We start from the raw sequence: 18,146 nt of genomic DNA on the forward strand, positions 1-18,146 counted from the left end.
TGTATGTAGAGGACTGAGGACCTGCTGATTCAATTAAACATACATAAGCACTGTTTTACAAGGTGATTTTAAAAAATTATATTTGAGCCATTTTATTTTAAAATCACTGTTCATATGTACTCATCTTATCACTGGTTTCTCTCATAAAATATCACACCTCATTTAATTCCTAATTTCTGAAGTTAAAGTCTTGTCATTGTTGTTGTTTCCATTAATGAGTAGAAAACAGATTTATGGTAACTAGCAGGGGCTGGCATCCTGTTAGTTGCACGCACAGACATAAGTTAATCTTGCTCCTGTACTTTTAGTTTCTAATATATAGGTATATTTAATATATATTAGTTATTTTCAACAATTATTCCATATGTTTCTTACATCATGTCATACTGTATTTTGTCTACCTGTGGCATTCTATTAATGCACAATGTTTGCTCTTAAAGTAGTTGTGCTGAAGTGCTGTGTGCAACCCTGTTGCTAGTTTGCATTCACTTCATGGTGCCTTGTATTATTTCCCATAACATATTAATTTATGCTTTAATCAATTTTGCATTACTTTATGGTTTACATTAACATTCTGTAATAATAATAATATTTTAGCATGTGCTTTATGGTAGTTACACTGTAACTAGTTCACTATTATTAAAATACATTTTTCCTATGTTTTCATTTTTGAATGATATATTTTAAACTCATTTTAGTTCTTTAGTTCTAGCCTAATTGATACTTTATAACTGAAATCATCAGGAGAGGCCCTTCTCTCTGTCCCACTACCCTCTCAGGCTTGTTTGGTGCAAACAAGAAAGAGGTCCTTCTCGGTGGCTGGTGGCTGCTCCTAAACTCTGGAACTCCCTCCCTAGAGAGGCCAGTATGGCCCCATCCTTGCTCTCTTTTTAGCAGCAGATAAAAACCTTCTTTTGCCATTTGGCTTTCTCAAACTGACAAGGGTTGGACTTTAAATGCTGTGCTATTTAGCTTTTAAGGTCTGTACAGTATTTTTAATACAGCGCGCCCGCGTCATACGCGGGCGCACTTTACGCGGACATGAGCTTACGCGCTCAAGCCACGGGGCGTGCGCAGGGCAGAAGGGGCGGCGCGTCCCATTCAATTGAATTGTTTCCCATTCATTTTTTCCAATGGGCTTGAGCATAGGTGGAATTCGCCTTACGCGGAGGGATCCGGAACGGATCCCCACGTAAGGCGAGGGCCGACTGTACATAGGTGTACTGTTTTAAACTTTTTAAAAATTGTTCAATTGTTTTTTAAACTTTATATTTTAATGCTTGCATTGTTTAAAATTTGTTAGCTCCCTTGAGTCCCTATATTGGGAAAAAGTCAGGATATAAATAAATATTATTATTATAATATTCCACAGCAGGAGAGAGAAAAAGGCTACCTTCTTTCTCCATGCCTGCTCTGAATCTGATTCCTCTAATTATCCGGCCTCCTCCCTCAAATAATTTATATTTTTAAAGCTACACATTTAGTCTGGCTCTTACTAGGAAACTCAGTCAACCATAGCAGAGATAGAAAATGTTAAATAAAAGGGTAAATCATAACTCACTCCCATCTACATCTGGCATTTTTAAAAAGCTTAATTCACCAACTTAAGTCTCATTGTTACCTTGGTCAACACAGGGATCACATGTAGTCAGTGAAATGGTCTGTGTATTTTTCAATTCTTTTTCTTCAGTTCTATCCACACTGTGGATATCAAGAGCTTCCTGTAGATTAAAATATCATATATTGCATGTCTTGACAAAATTCTATTGTAGGCTTACAGCAAAGACAATCACAGGTCACTTCTAACACTGCAAATGGACATTAGCTCAAGCTAATCTAGACTTAGACATTACAACGCAACCCTTAAGCCCTATTAAAATGCCATTAAAAAGTGGTTATCATGCAAGCAGGAATGGGCCCACACTGAGTAGCCCTAGATGTAACATCACATGCACCATATGGGTCTGTCTGAAACAGTCCATCTCTACAGTGTGAATGGCTGCACCAGAGAGGTCTTCATAAATCCAGTGGTATGTGAAAAGGTTTCTGTACAATTTGGAATTGTAACTGTGCAGGGTACTGAACTACATGGATGATTACATAAACCACCTAGAGCCCTAAGATCCCCAGAAGGCTTTCCCTGGGTCCCACCACCATTCCAGGCTCACCTGGTGAGGACACAAGAGAGAGCCTTCTCAGTGGCTGTTCCCACCCTGTGGAACTCCCTTTCATGGGAGACTAGGCTGGCCCCTGCACTGTTGGCCTTTTGCCTGCAGGTAAAGACATTTTTAATTAAACAGGTCTTTTAAGATCTTGCAGGCTTGGTTTTATTGGTGGATGAGGAGGTTGGTTTTAGATTATTATTTTAAACTTTGTATGTTTTGAATTTTATATTTGTAATTTTTAAAGTTTTTTACTATTTTAATTGTACGATTTTAATTGTTGTTTTAGGGTCCCACTTTGGGAGAAAGGTGGAATAAAAATATAAATAAATAAAATTTCACTTGCACATCTTTTTGTATGAAGTCCTCCCTAGAGCAGCTGTTTGTGCACTAATCACCTGGGAAAAAGCAATGAGAATTTAACTATTTTATTAATGCTTAATAGTCACTAAATAATAGAGTTTAACTTAAAATCCAATTAAGAGACTGTAGCATGTCTAGTACAATGTAAAAAAATTCAAAATGTTACGTTCAACAAAAGCTTAGATCCCACAGTTGTCTAATCCTACAGTTTTGCTTTGCATTTTGAGCACTCCTCTTATATATTATTTAAGTATTTCTGACAACACCAATGTCATGCAGATACATATTTACCTTGGATGCAAAGGATACAAACAGCACACCATCCACATCCACAAGATCAGGCTTAACATCCAAATGAATACCATGAGGTTCCAAAGAGGCATAATTACTTGTTGTAATCAACCTTCCAGTGCATTTAGGTGGTCTTCCAACTCCCGGGTGCTTTATTTTCCGTGGCCTTCCCCTTTTGCGTTGACCAGGCAACCCAATATTTTGATTGTCAGTAATATTCTTGCAGGAAATACTATTCCTTAGTGCATTCGACTTTTTTCCAGTGGGTTTAACTTTTGCTAAAGAGGGATCACTATATGCAGAGGTCTTGACATTACAACTAGGCACCTTATTTTCTGAGGCCAAATTGCTAGATGTTTCATTATTTTCCCAGGGCATCTCTCTTACTAAAGAACATCTTTGTGACACATTATCCTCAGGTATCTGTTTTCCAGTTGGTATTTCATCTGTTTCCTTAGCTTCAAATGGACTAGAGATAACACTATTTTCAAATGAAGTAGGAAATGATTCCACTGAACGACTCAAAGGAGACTGCTCATCCTTAGAAGGTGACACGACTGGTGAAAGGGCAGAAACCTTTACTGTACTTCTAGTGACAGCACAGGGTTCTAAGTATACAACAGGCAACTTGCCATTATCCAACTTTAACATTTTTGCTCTGGCAACACCCAGCTGGCCATCATGGGGTCGCTTATTGGATCCACTTTCCTTTTTGTCCATTCCATTTTGTTTCTTCAGCTGCCGCTCCAGAACTGAATCACTGCTGTTGAGATACTCCTCTGCTACATCATTGTCTTCCTGCTTCACACTTATCCCTTCCACAGTCACACTTGGCCCATAATCATAGTCATCTACTGGTTCCTCCTTAACCTCAACACCTCCATTTGAGTTTAGTGGGGATGCCGCATGAGAGACATTTTGAGAAGCTATTGGACTGGACAAGAGAGAAAAATAAAATGCTAAACAAGGAAAATGCACAGTTAAAAAATAAGCACTTTACCTCCTTTTTGTTCAAGGTATCATTAAATAAATAACACATACACAAAAAAACAAAATATGCATAAACAGGTACAGCTCAGATTACTATAAAACATTCTCCTTCAGTAGCACCACCTCCGTCTTTCCAAAGGATAGGCTGCCTGCAACTATCATCTAGCATTAATATCAGCTGTAACACCTAACAAACTTGTTTAACAGATTAATTCATTTAATAGACAGAAATAGAACACCTTATCAGACCCTTTCCTAGACCTGTCCTTAAGCTTAACCCCATGCCTAATTTCAAAGTTCTCTGCATATGATCAATTCATGTGCTGCATGTGATCAATTCATGTATCTGTGGATAGAGAAGGTGATGAAAGATAAAAGAGTGAGAGCAACAGACTTAAATCCTGTTGTCTCAACTAGAGTAGATCCATTATTTCAGTTGGGTTTACCTACATGTTGATTCACCACAGAAAAACTGATCCAATGAGTCTATTCTAGTTGACACTAACCAACAGGATTCCAGCCACAAAAAGGTGCCCTCATCAACAGAAAAAAAGCTTGTCCACCCTATCATAGATCAAAATCAGGAAAGCTATATTCAAGTCCAAGTACCACAAAGAAATATCTGTGTAGAAACCCTAACACCATTTACTGGTTACATTTAGGTATAAGGAAAGTGCAGCAAAGGCAAGGCCTCTAGACCCATTTTCTGAGGGCCTAAAGTCCACCAAAGTCCATCAAAAGCCCCCTAATCCCCCCATTTTAATTTTTCACCAAGAACTGACCCAAACCATGGTAGTTTAGCTCTCCATAAACTGTTAAAAATAAAAAGGGAAAAAATTCCAAAGGAAAACCAGAAATGCTGAGACATCATATATGTATTGCCCAAAATGTGGAGGTGTGATTCTTTTGGGAGGACACTAGGGAAGAACTGCCCCTATCTCAGTTACCCACTACTGGATTACATATTCACACTAAATGGGGGTGGAATTTAGAGACACAACCATGTTAGTCTGGAATATCAGCATGTAAAGGGATCTTGTAGCATTGTTTAGGACTAACCATGTGAAATAAATTACAATATAAGCTTTTGTAAATTGGTCTACTTCCTCTGAAGTAGACTTAGGGATGAAACAGACTGCCCCTTTGGAGCAGCATCCTACCGCCCTTTTCCTTACCAGATTGGGGCCGTGGCAACTTTGTGCTTTGCCAGAGCTAAAAAGAACAGCAAAATGCCACTCATTTTAGTACTGGCAAAAAGGTACCCTTGCTGCACCGGCTTTTTGGCACTCCTTTGGCACAGCATGTCTAAACACTGCACCAACAGAGCACCATAATGCCCTTTGTCATGCGCGCAGCGTGACGCTGGTGCGGGGGAGGCCAGTGTGCGTACACCATGCCCCCACACCAGTGTATAACATCGGTCTGTTTAGCCCCCAAGTCTACAAAAGTGTATGCTACATCTTCAGTTAGTTTCACAGGTGCTATAACATCCTTTTGCACATATTACATGGATTACATATAGTTTTCCAAGGGGTCTGAAGACAAAGACCTGCTGAGTGCTTGAAAGGTATAAGATGCAAGAGTAAGACTGAAAATGGAGATACTCAAAGATACATAAAAGCTGTTCTCTCCATTTTAAAATACTGTACAAACAAAACTCTGCTCAACTGGAAAATACACAGGATAGTATACAAGTGGACCATGTATTTATTACTTTCAAAACATCTTCAATATTTTGCTGTATGTAGGAACAAAATCCATATACACCATAGAGAAAAAACAAGAAATAATTTGGGAAAGAGGGCAATAGTGCTACATAAATTTGCTTACTCTGCAAAAGTGTGTCTCATTTTCTACCTGCAGACTGAAAATGGCAACCCAGAGTGGTATTTAAGAGCTGCCAATATATCCAACACAGTTTTGTGAAACATGAATACTTGCTTTAATGAAAGTAAAATACATTCCTACCTTTCAGATGTTTCCTGCTTTAATGCTTGGCCATTACATCCATGAACATCTGTCTGTATGAAACCCAGGAAGTCATGATATGGGCTGAGTGAATCTCTCTCCAAATGTGTGTTACATGTATCACCAAATGATCTGTCTAGAGCTTTCTGCTCTGGATCCAAAGTATCATCTTCTTTAGGATGTTTGTGATTGCTGGGAGAACTAGATAAACTACCTACTTCCTGCTCTGAGCTACCATTTTGTTTTGCATCACGCTGAAGTCTACTGCTCAGACCATCGTCTCTAAACCCTTTAGCAAATGGGTTGTAGTCTATTTTTAGTTGTGTAATTTGGATGTTTTGATAGGCAGTCACTGCAAAAAACTCTGTCTGTGGGAAGGTGAAAGTATGGACATTAGGACCATTCAGCTGGATAACATCTGTGGCTTGGTCAGCAGGCACAAGGTGTAATCGAGGTAGATAGCGGTGCATAGAGTGTAAAATGATATGGCCTTCCTGGTCCAAGGTATTATTAGTTACTTTCAGTTTGTAGAAAGAAACTGGTTGCTGCATCCAGTAATAACCTGTAGAAGGGGATTCAGGGTGAATGAATACTCTTCCTAGCACATGAGGTTCTGCTTTCCCACTGGGCTCCCAACTATTGCCATTCCACTTGTAGCGAAAGTTGTCAACAGGAGAAATATCCATGACCAAAATATACTTCAGATCGGAATCTAGACCTGATATCCAATATCGACAATATGGAAACATTCGTCGTCCCTGTTTAGTCAATATCATTTCAGTGTTACGGTGGTAGAACTCATTCCACATATTGCTGTTGTCCAATGTAACAGTAATACTTCCTAAGGTGCGCTCAGCTGGAAGGGTGGTTTTCACTTTAGACACTGGTTGTACTGCACTACTGGCAAGACCACAGTCATCTTGATTTGAAACCAAGGCTCCTTGGTCAGATTTTCCAGTACTTTGTTTCACAAGGACATAAAGAGCAGGTGCAGCACCTGCTACAGTTCCACCGTTCTGATTTTCTAACACAACTGATTGCTTCTCCATTTTGGAAACTGATGAAATTTCTCCAATATTTTCCATATTTCACAGTTCTGGCTGATTTTCTTTCATATTGGTCATACTGGGGGGAAATCCAAGAATGGTTCATATCAAGCATTTATAAAGTATAGGAAAGTCATGACGTATATAAAAGAATTTCACATCTCACAGATTCATATGCAATAATACTGAGTACACTGTTATCATCAACTTCAAGTTCAATAACAATATCATAATATAGCCAAAATACATCATCATTTTAATATTTACATAGTCATTTAAAACCCCTCTTTTCTCCCAACATGGGAAATAAAATAGATACAAAATATTATAAAACAAAATACAGCTAAAATCCTGAGTTTAAAAGTTTAAATTTTTTTTAGAACATTATAATTTTTTTCAAGATAACAAGAAATACTGTACAACACAAAATTACCGGTACTGTTAAAAGACCCTTCTGCTCAACCACCTAATAGCAAAATCTTTGTTTAAGAAGGTCTTCATCTGCCAGCAAAGAGAAAGCAAACAAGGGAACTAGCCTTGCTTCCTGTGGAAAAGAATTTTATAGCCTGAGAACAGCCACTGAAAAGGCCGCAAGTATCCTCACCAACTGGACCTCTGACAATGGGACCAAAGATAAGTCCTTCTCTAAGGATCTCAGACAGGGTTATATAGGGAGATACTGTATTTCAGACAATAACCTGCCACTGTTAGCAGTCTAGTGTGGCATTCTGGGTCTACTGTATTTTCCCAGCCCCACATAGATTGTGTTAAAGTAATCCAAACAGGATTACAGGCACTTCTAGAAATGGGCTCAGCTGGTGCAACAGGTTTAGCACTCCTGGCCACTACAGAAACCTAGAATCTAAGGTTCAGAGCTGAGTCTAGCAATGCACACAAAAAACAAACCTGTGTCTTCGGGGGGGGGGGGGGTTGAAATCCAACCCAGAAAGGGTATTCCCTGATTCTGACTGACTAGGAGCGCTTTTGTCTTCTCTTTATTAAGCTTCAATTTATCTGTCCTCATCCAGTCCATTAATGACAAAAGACACTAAATTAGCAACGAAACAGCTAAATTACATAGAATGGAGGATTTCCCCCCTTTAATATAAATGGTTTTTGATTATTTTTAATTCTGCTGATAGCTTAATCACATATTTAATAACAACAGTCTGCATGTTTTTATATACAAATGTTTATCACTGTTTTAATTGTTATACTCTGCCTTTAATTTCAGTTCTGGAGGAAAATAATAACAACAATACAATATTTTAAATAGGGAAACATTACACTAGTTCAGTTAAATATCTGGGCAAATTAGTATTTTAAATACTGATTTTATTCCTTCTGCCTAGACTACCTACAATTATAACTTCAAATGCATACTATGATAATTAGAGGTTTTAAAAAATATTTTTAGAACAAGGCCAAATGTATTGTCCGACAACCTTAAACTCTATGGATAACTTGTTGTTGTTGCCATAAGTCATTCTGACTTATTATGACCTTATGCTGCGGTTATCTTGGCAAGATTTGTTCAGTGAAAGTTTGCCATTGCCTTCCACTGAGGCTGAGAGTATGTGACTTGTCCAAAGTCATCCAATGAACTTCATGGCCATGCTGGGAATCGAACCCTAGTCTCCTGAGTCATAGTCCAACACTCAAACATGATTTCTAAAGCAGATTCATTAATCTTTTGTTGTATAACAACAACAAAAATTTCAAGTGGTAGCTATCATTGCTAAAAAAAGATCTGAATACAGATAGCACATGGCATTTTAGTGGATTTTGGCAACATGAATAGTATGACCCAATATATTACTTGTTCATCATTAATAGAAAAATGATTCAGCATTTTAAAATAACTTTGCAGAAATATAAATGCACATATCCCCACCACCACTCCCTTCTCCTTTTGTGTCGTGTCTTTTAGATTGTAAGCCTGAGGGCAGGGAACCGTCTGACTAAAAAATTGATGTACAGCGCTGTGTAAACTTACAGCGCTTTATAAATAAAGGTTAATAATAATAATAATAACATATTTAATCTTGAGCTATCTAGTTTATGGCAAGCCCCAAGTGCTTCCACCTGAAAAATCTGATGTATCAGAAAAACATCTCTAGAGGCTGCATCCACACTGTACAAATAATCTAATTTGACAACTCTTTAACTGTAATGGCTAAGGAAGTTTGGGAATTGTAGTTTGTTGGGTTACCCAATCTCTCTAACAGAAAAGGATCAGGATGCCACAAAAATTCAGTTCCTAGAATTCCACAGCATTGAACGCTGGGAGTTAATGTGGTGTCAAACTGGATTTTTCCATCTCTCACTATATCACCTATTTCTCACATTGGGCAACTGTCAAGTGAGATGGGCACAGAGGACTGAAGAGCGAGGATTCCTGAACACTCGCCACTATCATCCAGCTCAAGATGTATCTCTCCATGTATCTCTGTTTTCCTTGCGGAAGAAGTGGGTTTATATCGACAAAAGCTCACGCATCTTAAAGATGCTGCTACATTCCTTCTCCCTTTTATGCCACATGAGAAATGTTACAGGTCTGAAAGGAAAATCACTTCCAACTGTAGACATCAGCAGATCCTGCCCATTGTGCCTTATTTCCAATTCTGAAAATTTTTAGATTTGATAGTATACAACATTTTAATTTGAAGTAACCACTGAAGCAAAAAGTGTTTGCAAATTAGTCTTGTAATTTTTCAAATGTTTTTTGTTGTAACTATGACAAGCCACATTTTTAGAAGCTACCCTAGAAGATTGTTATTTTTGCATGCCTTCAAGTAATTGGCAACTTATGGTGACAGTAAGGCAACCCTATCATGAGATTTTATTGGCAAGATTTGTTCAGAGGAGGTTTGCCATTGTCCTTCCCTGAGGCTGAGAGAGTATGACTCACCCAAGATCACCCAGTGGGTTTCATGGCTGAGCTGGGAATCCAACCCTAGTCTCCAGTGTCATAGTCCAACACTGAAACCACACTGTGCTGGTTCTCAACCTCAACATTAATTTGCAAACAAGTAAACATTATGTATCTACAGATATCTATTACACTAAAATGCAATTAACACCAATTCTGACAGAATCTGCCCCCATTTAAGTTTCTTTATAAAGCAAACTGAAAAAAATATTGAAGTGTTATACAGGACTGTTAAGTTTTACAATAAAACTTTAACTTTCCTCTAGTATCTGAAAAACTGAGAACTAACAACATACTGTGCAATAACCTTACCTCAAAAGGGGAGCATTATGCAGCATCATACAAAAAAAGGATGTATGAAGATACTCTATTACTCTGACAAGAAAACCTGGCCAAGTTTATCATCTTCAGCCACAAAAGGGCAGGGGGATCTTCCCATCATGACTTGAACCTGCCAAACAACAAAAACTAATGTTAATTGATCATTAGAAGTATGAGTGCTTGAAAACAGTTAGTATTTACTTTTTCCAAATGAAACACAGGGACAGAAATATTGACACACAATTCAAATCCTCATTTATCTATGACAAATGTCCATGTACTGATAACCTTCTCTTATGAGCAATGCAAGGCATAAAACTGTTTTGAGGATAGTGACTGGAACTGGGGATAGAATGGACAAGTATGATTCCTTTGAGAAACAATGGTAATAAAAATGATTACATTTTCAGGAAACCAGCATAATATTAACATTTACCAGATTTTAAAATGTACAGTTCACATAGGGTACACTGTATAACCATGTGTAATAGTGTACATTATATGATAAACTGTGATCCTGCCCTGCACTGCAGGGTTTTAGAGCAGCACCAGTGAATTCTAGTTTTTGTCAATCCGTTGCAAGATTCCTGAAATGTAATTTACCTTCTCAGTGCTAAAGCACAACCAGAAAAAATAAATCTACAGACTCCCTCCAAAGTGTCTATTATGTGAAGTCAAAGGCTTTCAAGGGCTTCAAAGGCTCTGAAGATGCCAGACACAGATGCTGGCGAAACATCAGGAAGAAACCCTTCTAGAACATGGCCACATAGCCCAAAAAACCCACAAAAAGCTATGTCTATTGTGTCATTTTCATGTCATTCATATCTCAGCTTTAATATGGAAGAAGTCCTTTCCTCTTACTTCTATACAGAAATACAACAGCAATGCATTGGGGAGTTTAAATAAAAACAAAAACCTTTCCATGCCACTGTTTCACACCTAACTACATACACTTAAGTACAAGAATGCATCTGACCAAACATATCCAAGGAAGTAGACTGAAGTCTGGGGTTAGGGGCACAGAGGAGGCCTCTCTAGGGATCTCTAGGTCCTCCAGTGCAACTCTGTGGTCAATGTCTGACAGATACTGACCACAGAACTGCACTGGAGGAGCTACAAAGGTCTAGTGAGGTGAATCTCTAGGTCTTTCAGTGTGACTTTTGGTTAAGGTTCAGCACAGAGTTGTGCTGGAGGACCTAGAGATTCCTAGAGAACATATTAATGGAATCTGTGAATAATCAAATGCACAAAAGTCAAAGCCACAAATGCGAAGGGAAGAGTGTAGTCTCAAAGGTGCAACAAGATCTCTCTACAGACACTTAAATACAAGTAAGCCTTGATTTATTTTCTACTAAACATGCTTAAGACAGAGATTAAGATACCATCCAAAAATACCAATTAATATAGTCAGTCAGTCAATCAAGGCAGGGTGACCAGGTGTCCTCCTTTTCCAGGACAGGCCCTACATTTCAATCTTCTTTCCAGTAGGAATTCCAAAATGCCTCTCATTTCAAGCCTGACTAAGAAGTATGAATTTACATTTCTACAAGTGTTTTTTAGCTGTTCTTTGATAATTATCTACATTTTTCTTGAACGTGCCTCTGCGGTTGGGGCATCTGGGCTGCAAAAGGGACACAAAGGTCCAAAGTAACACTGCAGAAACATTTTAACATGTCATGATTCAATGTTATGTAATCCTGGGAAACTGTAGTTTGCTGTGGCACCAGAGCTCTCTCACAGAGAAGGGTAAATCTGTCACCAAACTACATACAGAATCATAGAGTAGGAAGAGACCTCAAGGGCCATCCAGCCCAACCCTCTTCTGCCATGCAGGAACTCTCAATCAAAGCACCCCCCCCACACACACACACACACTGTTTGAAGACCTCTAAGGAAGGAGACTCCACTACACTCCCAGGAAGGAGTGTGTTCCACTGCCAGACAGCCCTTAATATCAGGAGGTGGAATCTCTTTTCCTGCAGCTTGCATCCATTGCTCCATTTCCTATTCTTTGGAGCAGCAGAAAACAAGATCGCTCTCTCCTCAATATGGCATCCCTGAATTCCATTGAGCCAAGGCAGTTAAAAGTGGTGTCGAACCAGATTACTTCTGCAACACTGGTCACTCTGAATCAATGTAAATCTAGGTCTACTAATCCCCTTTTTTTTATTATTATTATTATTATTATTATTATTTTGAGCTGGAGACCCCTGGAAGTCACGTGCTCCGAGAGAAAAGCGAAGACTTCCCTCCTAAAGAGAAATACTGTACGCTCCTCCCTCCCTGATTCCGGATTAAATTAAACCCGACCTAGCCGCGGGGAGGCCCAGGGGCCGGAGGAGGCAGAGAAAGGAGAAAACAACCGCCGCCGCCGCCGCCGCCATATGGCCCACATGCTTTGGAAAGAAAGCAGGCTCATGTTCCCCCACAGCCATCTTTTTTGGAAGGAGGTTGAAAATACCCGCTGCCAGGAACCGACGACGACGGCGCCTCGAATGGGGAGCTCCGGCGCGTGGCGTGGCGCGAAGAACCGCCTCCCAGACAGGCGCGCGCGCGCCCTCCTCTCCTCTCCTCCCCCTCCGGGCCTGGGGCCTCTCTGCTCAGGGCCAAGGCGGCGGGTGTTAGTTTTCTCAGATGGACCCACCCTCGGGAAGGAAAGAAAGGAGGAAGGAACGGAGGGTGTGCCAGCCACGCGGGGAAACCGCGCGCGAGACGGAGACACACACAGAGAGAGCGACTACTGGAGGGACCTTGTTTAGGCGCGGCTGCGAAGGAGAAGGTGCCGGTGGGCTCCGTCCTTCTCTTCCTCCTCCCTCAGTCTGTTGTGTTCACAGGAGTCAAATCGTGGCGGAGAGAACGTGCGCACGCACCCATGTGACGTCGCCGCCGCCGCCGCGCCTCAAAGGGCGCATGCGCCGTGCAGACCCTCGCGCGCCTGAACCTGAGCCTCAGTTCTTCCCCCTCTCTCCCTCCCCCTCCCCGCCTGCAGGCTGCGTCACGTGCCCGCGGCTCGAGCGCTCCTTCCTTTCTCCGCTAGCCCCGCCCCTCCCCCTCCTTCGTTCCGCGCATGCTCCGTTGGCTTTGCCTGAGGGGGAGGGGAGCTTCTGCGTAGCGTAGCCGAACGTTCTAGAACTGAGGCGCCTTCCCCGCTGAGAGGGGGAGGGCAAGTGGCCGTATTTTTCCGCTGCCCCAGCATTAAGAGCCGCTCCCTTCGGCTCCTTCGCTGCCCTCCTCGCTCGCCCAGGCGTTTCCCCGGCGCTTTGCCTGCGAGGGCGCCCTGCCGTCCCTTCCCCCGAGCGGCATGTCCTCCTAATGGCGCCCGCCCAGCCTTCTTCCTTGTTGTTTCGGAGGCAGCGGCGTTTGCTGAGGCGAGCGCGGAGCCAGCGTTCCCTCTCTTTTCTCCCTCCTCCGCTCCTCCTCTTTCCCTCAGCTTCTCGATTCACGCACGTTTCACCCGCGCCATGCTGGATTTTTGTGGGTCGAAAGGCAGGGCGCCTGAGGCGAGCCCTCGCTGTCCCTCCTCCCTCCAAAACAGCCCTTTATTTCCCCCGCAAACGTACTTCCACCAAGCACTGTGTTAAATGTACTCATTTCGTATTTGAGTAGTACGCAGATTAATATGCAGATCACGCCTCGCTACCCAGGGTCGCGCAGGAAGGACATCTTTACCCCACTTTCTTCCATGTCAGCAGCATTCACTGAAGATGCCAGCCACAGATGCTGGCCAAATGTCAGGAAGAAGCCCTTCAAGAACATGGCCACATAGCCCCAAAAAGCCCTCAGAGCAGCTTACCTGTTTTAATTATTATTATTATAGTTCTCTGCCCCCCTCAGGCTTACAGTCTACAAAGGCAGGGCACAAAAGGAGAAGGGAACGAATGGTGGTGGGTGGGGGACTCAGGAGAAGAGGGATCGAGTTCCTTGTTTTGTGTCTCTCAGGGGCCAAGGCTATGGCGGTGGATTTAGTTTTACTACTGTATTAAGACTCTTGTCAACCCTCTGCTTTAATATTTACTTCAGTGAAAGCGGGTTCTAGGAGGCTTGCCTGAGAAAGACCACCTTGACAGTCCCATCACAAAAAAAGAGGCCATCTCTTAATTCTGGCATGACAAATTTGATAATTCTAGAGATTGGGGGAAGACAGCAGTTTCAAACTAAAATTCTAAAGGGATAGAAAGAAACAGAGGCAAAAATGCTTTTGACATTATGCCAGGGCCTGAACATAAGCTACTTTGAAAGGACCAGTTTCTTGAATGTAGCAGAAAACAGATTGACAGACCAACCTTCAGTCTTAGATGCTCTTTGCATTAAGGATTTAAAATAAAAAACATTTATCTGCTCTGGTTTTATAAGCAGACCTAGTGGCATTTTTTGTCATGACTCTGTTTTGTGTTAATTTTACAGCTACGTATTTAATTCCCAAACTTTAGTGCTGGAAGTATTTTGGACTTCAGCTTCCCAGAATTCCTCATTGTTGGCTAAACTGTGGATAGGGTTTCTGAGAGTCAAAGTCCAAATCGCCTGCAGGACCAAGGTTTGGGAAACACTGCTCTGATGGAAAAGTGGATGTAAATACACATACCTATAGTTATTAAATGTTAGGTAGATAGGTCTAATTCTAATGCAACTGGATTTTTGCAACAGGTAAATATATCTCTTTTTATAAATATGTAAGGAACTTTTCCTATGAGAGGAACATTTTTTGTAGATTTTTGTACTTTCATATATGCTGAAAGTTTTTTTTAACTATGTGAGAACAACAGCATGATAATAAGAGTAAGTTATATGGATTGGATGGCGCTATATTTCCTTTTTTAAAAAAATAATAATTCAGGCTTTTTCCTAACCCTAACTAGATTTGCCTTCTATAAATTTTATTTAAAGTTTTCCAGATACATAAAAATAGAATAACAGTATCTAATCTACAAAGAGAAAATACAACACGAGGAAAAAACAAGTGCAAAAATGGAAAAAGAAAAGAAAAATGAAAAATAAGTGATTACTTGCCTTCTCTTTCTGTCATTATTACCTGTATTAAACTACAAAATCCATCAATATACCTCTCATACAAAAAAGCCTTCAAGCCTGATTTCTAAATGTTACAAATATTTATATTTCCAAATTAAATCTTTTACATTCAAATATATAATGCCGAATCAACCCTGGCGATCAATGGGGTGACAGATGTCGCAGCCAGATCGCCCTCACATCCATAATGCCTAGCAGAAAGCCAAACAGATATTAAAATATATTACTATTAATGATCTTTATCTATTGCTATTAGTCTTTAATTCAAGTAAATCAAATATTTAGAATCATAGAGTTGGAATAAACCTCAAGGGCCTTCTCAGATGCAAATAATCATATTAAGTTCTTCAAATTACCCCCTCAATTTCCCTTTCACCACTTGCCTGAATAACGTTATCAGATGTGTCTCCCAATCCATCCTAATTTTTTTTTCAAATTATTTCCATTCCTTTATTTTTAATATATCACCGCCATTTAAATTGTTATTTTCAGTTTTCTATGGCTTTCCTTATTTGACTTTTTATACAACCCTGCTCAAATTCCTATCCTTGCTAGGCATTAAAACCCTCCAAACCCATATAAATCAGTGATGCTAATCTTTGTAAATAATTTTTAAATCAGCAGACATTGTTTCATTACCTATTCCTTTACACTGAATCAAGCACAAATATGGTTGAAATCCTAAATCATTTAGACCCTGCAGAACTTTGCTGTTCTTTTCCTTGAGTGCTGAGTCTCAAGCTGGCAGATCTGTGTCTTAAATTTTGTTTTTACCCAGTACATAGCTAGTATAAATACTAAAAAAACAAACAAGAAAGAAATTAGAAGAAGCTGAGATGTTTTATTATTAAAAGGCCTGACACATTTCTTACAACTTAAGGTCTCCTTTAGGAGCTATAAAAGATATGAAGAACAACACCATTATGCCCTAAAGATAGACGCAAGACCACCTCCATTTTCAAAGCATACAATAACATAAGGTGTTGCTGCATCACACCAAAGGTTTATCTGGTCCAGAATCCTGCTTCCTAGAGTAAACCCAGAAACTGAATATGAAGGCACTAACCATCTCTCGCTGCATTGAGCAACTGGTATTTAGAAACCTGTTTCATCTGATCCTGGAGGACATAATATAGTAGTCATGACCAACAGCCACTGATAACAGCATTCTCCATTAGATTGTCTAGCCCACCTTAAGTCATTTATTTTGGCGGCTATCACTGTGTCTTGTAAATCTTGCATTTCCTTGAAGAAATGTCTTGTTGCAATTGTTGTTGTGTGCCCTCATGTTGTTTCCAACTTATCATGGGGTTTTCTGGGGGTGAGAGTATGTGACTTGCCCAAGGTCACCCAGTGGGTTTCCATGGCTGAGTGGAGAACCAACCCCTGGTCTCCAGTTATAGTCTAATGCTGGGGTTTGTTTCCAGGATCCCCCAAGGGTCCCAAAATTTGTGGATGCTCAAGTTTCATCATATATTACATTACATGGTGGAGTCAAATGGTGTTCCTTATATAAAACAGCAAAATCCAGTCTTGCTTGTTGGAATATTTTTTTTAACGTTTTGAATTTGTGGATGCAGAATCCATGGATACTGAGCACCTACTGTATTGCCAATAAATACCTTCCTGAAGATTGATATATCATTGGCCTGAAGGATATCACATTTTCTAATAGCTTTGTTTCTAGCAGTTGTACAAGTTTGATTAAAAATAATGATTGTAAGCTGCCCTGAGAGCCATTAGGGCTGAAGGGCAGGATATAAATACCTAAATAAATATATAAATATAAGTTGAGTCTCCCATATCCAAAATGTGTGGGAACAGAAGTGTTTTGGGTTTGTTTGTTTGTTTGTTTTGGGGATTTTGGAATATTTGCATATACATAATAAAACCTTGGCAATGGGACCCAAATCTAACCATTAAATTCCTTAGGGTGCCAGGGGCTAGACTGTCCTCCACTACAAGGAGGACATTTTCCATCGCCGCCCCGGCCCTTTGGAACACGCTGCCCACAGAGCTCCGCTCAGCCACCTCCCTGGCCCAATTTAGAAAGGACTTAAAAACCTTTCTATTTCATCATGCATTCCCCGACTAAAGTCCAGTGGGCCTCCCTTCCTCTTCTGTGGCAAAGAGGACTGGCTAACGGGGGTTTTATGCTGTTTTTGTGTATTTGTTTTAATCTCGATGTATATGATGTGTTTTTATTATGCTGTTAACTGCCCTGATCTTTGAAAGGGCGGTATAAAAATAAAATTATTATTATTATTATTATTATTATTATTATTATTATTATTATTATTATTATTATTATTATTATATTTATTTATTTATACGCACCTTTATAAACATAGCCTCAGTGTAGTTTTATAGATAATATTTTTAATAATTTTATGCATGAAATGAAGTTTGTGTACAATGAAACCTCTGAAACCAAAGTTGTCACTATCTAAACCACCCATATGGACAATTTTGGATTTCTGAGTATTCCAGATAAGGGAGACAACCTATATATGCTTCTTCTGAGAGTCTGCCAAAAAGAGAAATCTGTTACTGCAACAATCAGCTAACATGAATATCTCATTTCTGTCCTCCACTCCGTTTTTTGGTTTAGAACTGCTTGCTTAGCACCCCCAATCTATCATAGACTAAGGCCACCTCATGTTAGCTACCTTATGTTAATAGTACCGGAATCAAAATACTATCAACAAGGGAGATAGTCAGTTCTGGAGTTCTTCTCTTTCCCCAATGTTATCAGCAGCATATTTATCAAGAACTTCATATGTGTAAGGGAAAATTTAAATAAATTTTAAATACTTTACATAAAATGGAGCTCTGGGTTTAAATGTGGCACTCTGCCAAAATTCAAATGTAGAATAAATTACTTTATATAAACTACTGAAAAGGAACTGATCTGATTAATTTAATGTTTTTTGCCTAATCACATCCAAAATTCAAGGTTGAAAACCTGACATTTAAAATCAACCAGGAACAGAGTTCAGAGCACCAGCTGAAAAGAACTGCTAAAAATGCAGTTTCCAGACAGGC

At 39.9% G+C, this 18,146-nt stretch overlaps 1 protein-coding gene across 5 annotated transcripts in view; it reads right to left on the reverse strand.

Annotated features, from left to right (window-relative positions):
• Positions 1 to 13,590, reverse strand: part of MGA (MAX dimerization protein MGA) — a 72,092-nt gene extending 58,502 nt beyond the window's left edge. For 2 of the 5 annotated variants that reach the window (XM_042466661.1, XM_042466635.1), the window contains exons 1-5: positions 12,824 to 13,590; positions 10,065 to 10,203; positions 5,775 to 6,899; positions 2,817 to 3,750; positions 1,622 to 1,721 (exon numbers count right to left, since the gene is read on the reverse strand). In XM_042466661.1, coding sequence (XP_042322595.1) covers positions 1,622 to 1,721; positions 2,817 to 3,750; positions 5,775 to 6,859 — 2,119 coding nt within the window. In that variant the 5' untranslated portion in view covers positions 6,860 to 6,899; positions 10,065 to 10,203; positions 12,824 to 13,590. Of the gene's footprint in view, positions 1 to 1,621; positions 1,722 to 2,816; positions 3,751 to 5,774; positions 6,900 to 10,064; positions 10,204 to 12,534 lie in introns of all 5 variants that reach the window. The other 3 variants (XM_042466654.1, XM_042466648.1, XM_042466640.1) reach the window with 3 other exon arrangements.
• Between the last annotated feature and the right edge of the window lie 4,556 nt (positions 13,591 to 18,146).

This window comes from Sceloporus undulatus, chromosome 1 (assembly GCF_019175285.1).
Source record: "Sceloporus undulatus isolate JIND9_A2432 ecotype Alabama chromosome 1, SceUnd_v1.1, whole genome shotgun sequence".
Lineage (NCBI taxonomy): Eukaryota > Metazoa > Chordata > Lepidosauria > Squamata > Phrynosomatidae > Sceloporus > Sceloporus undulatus.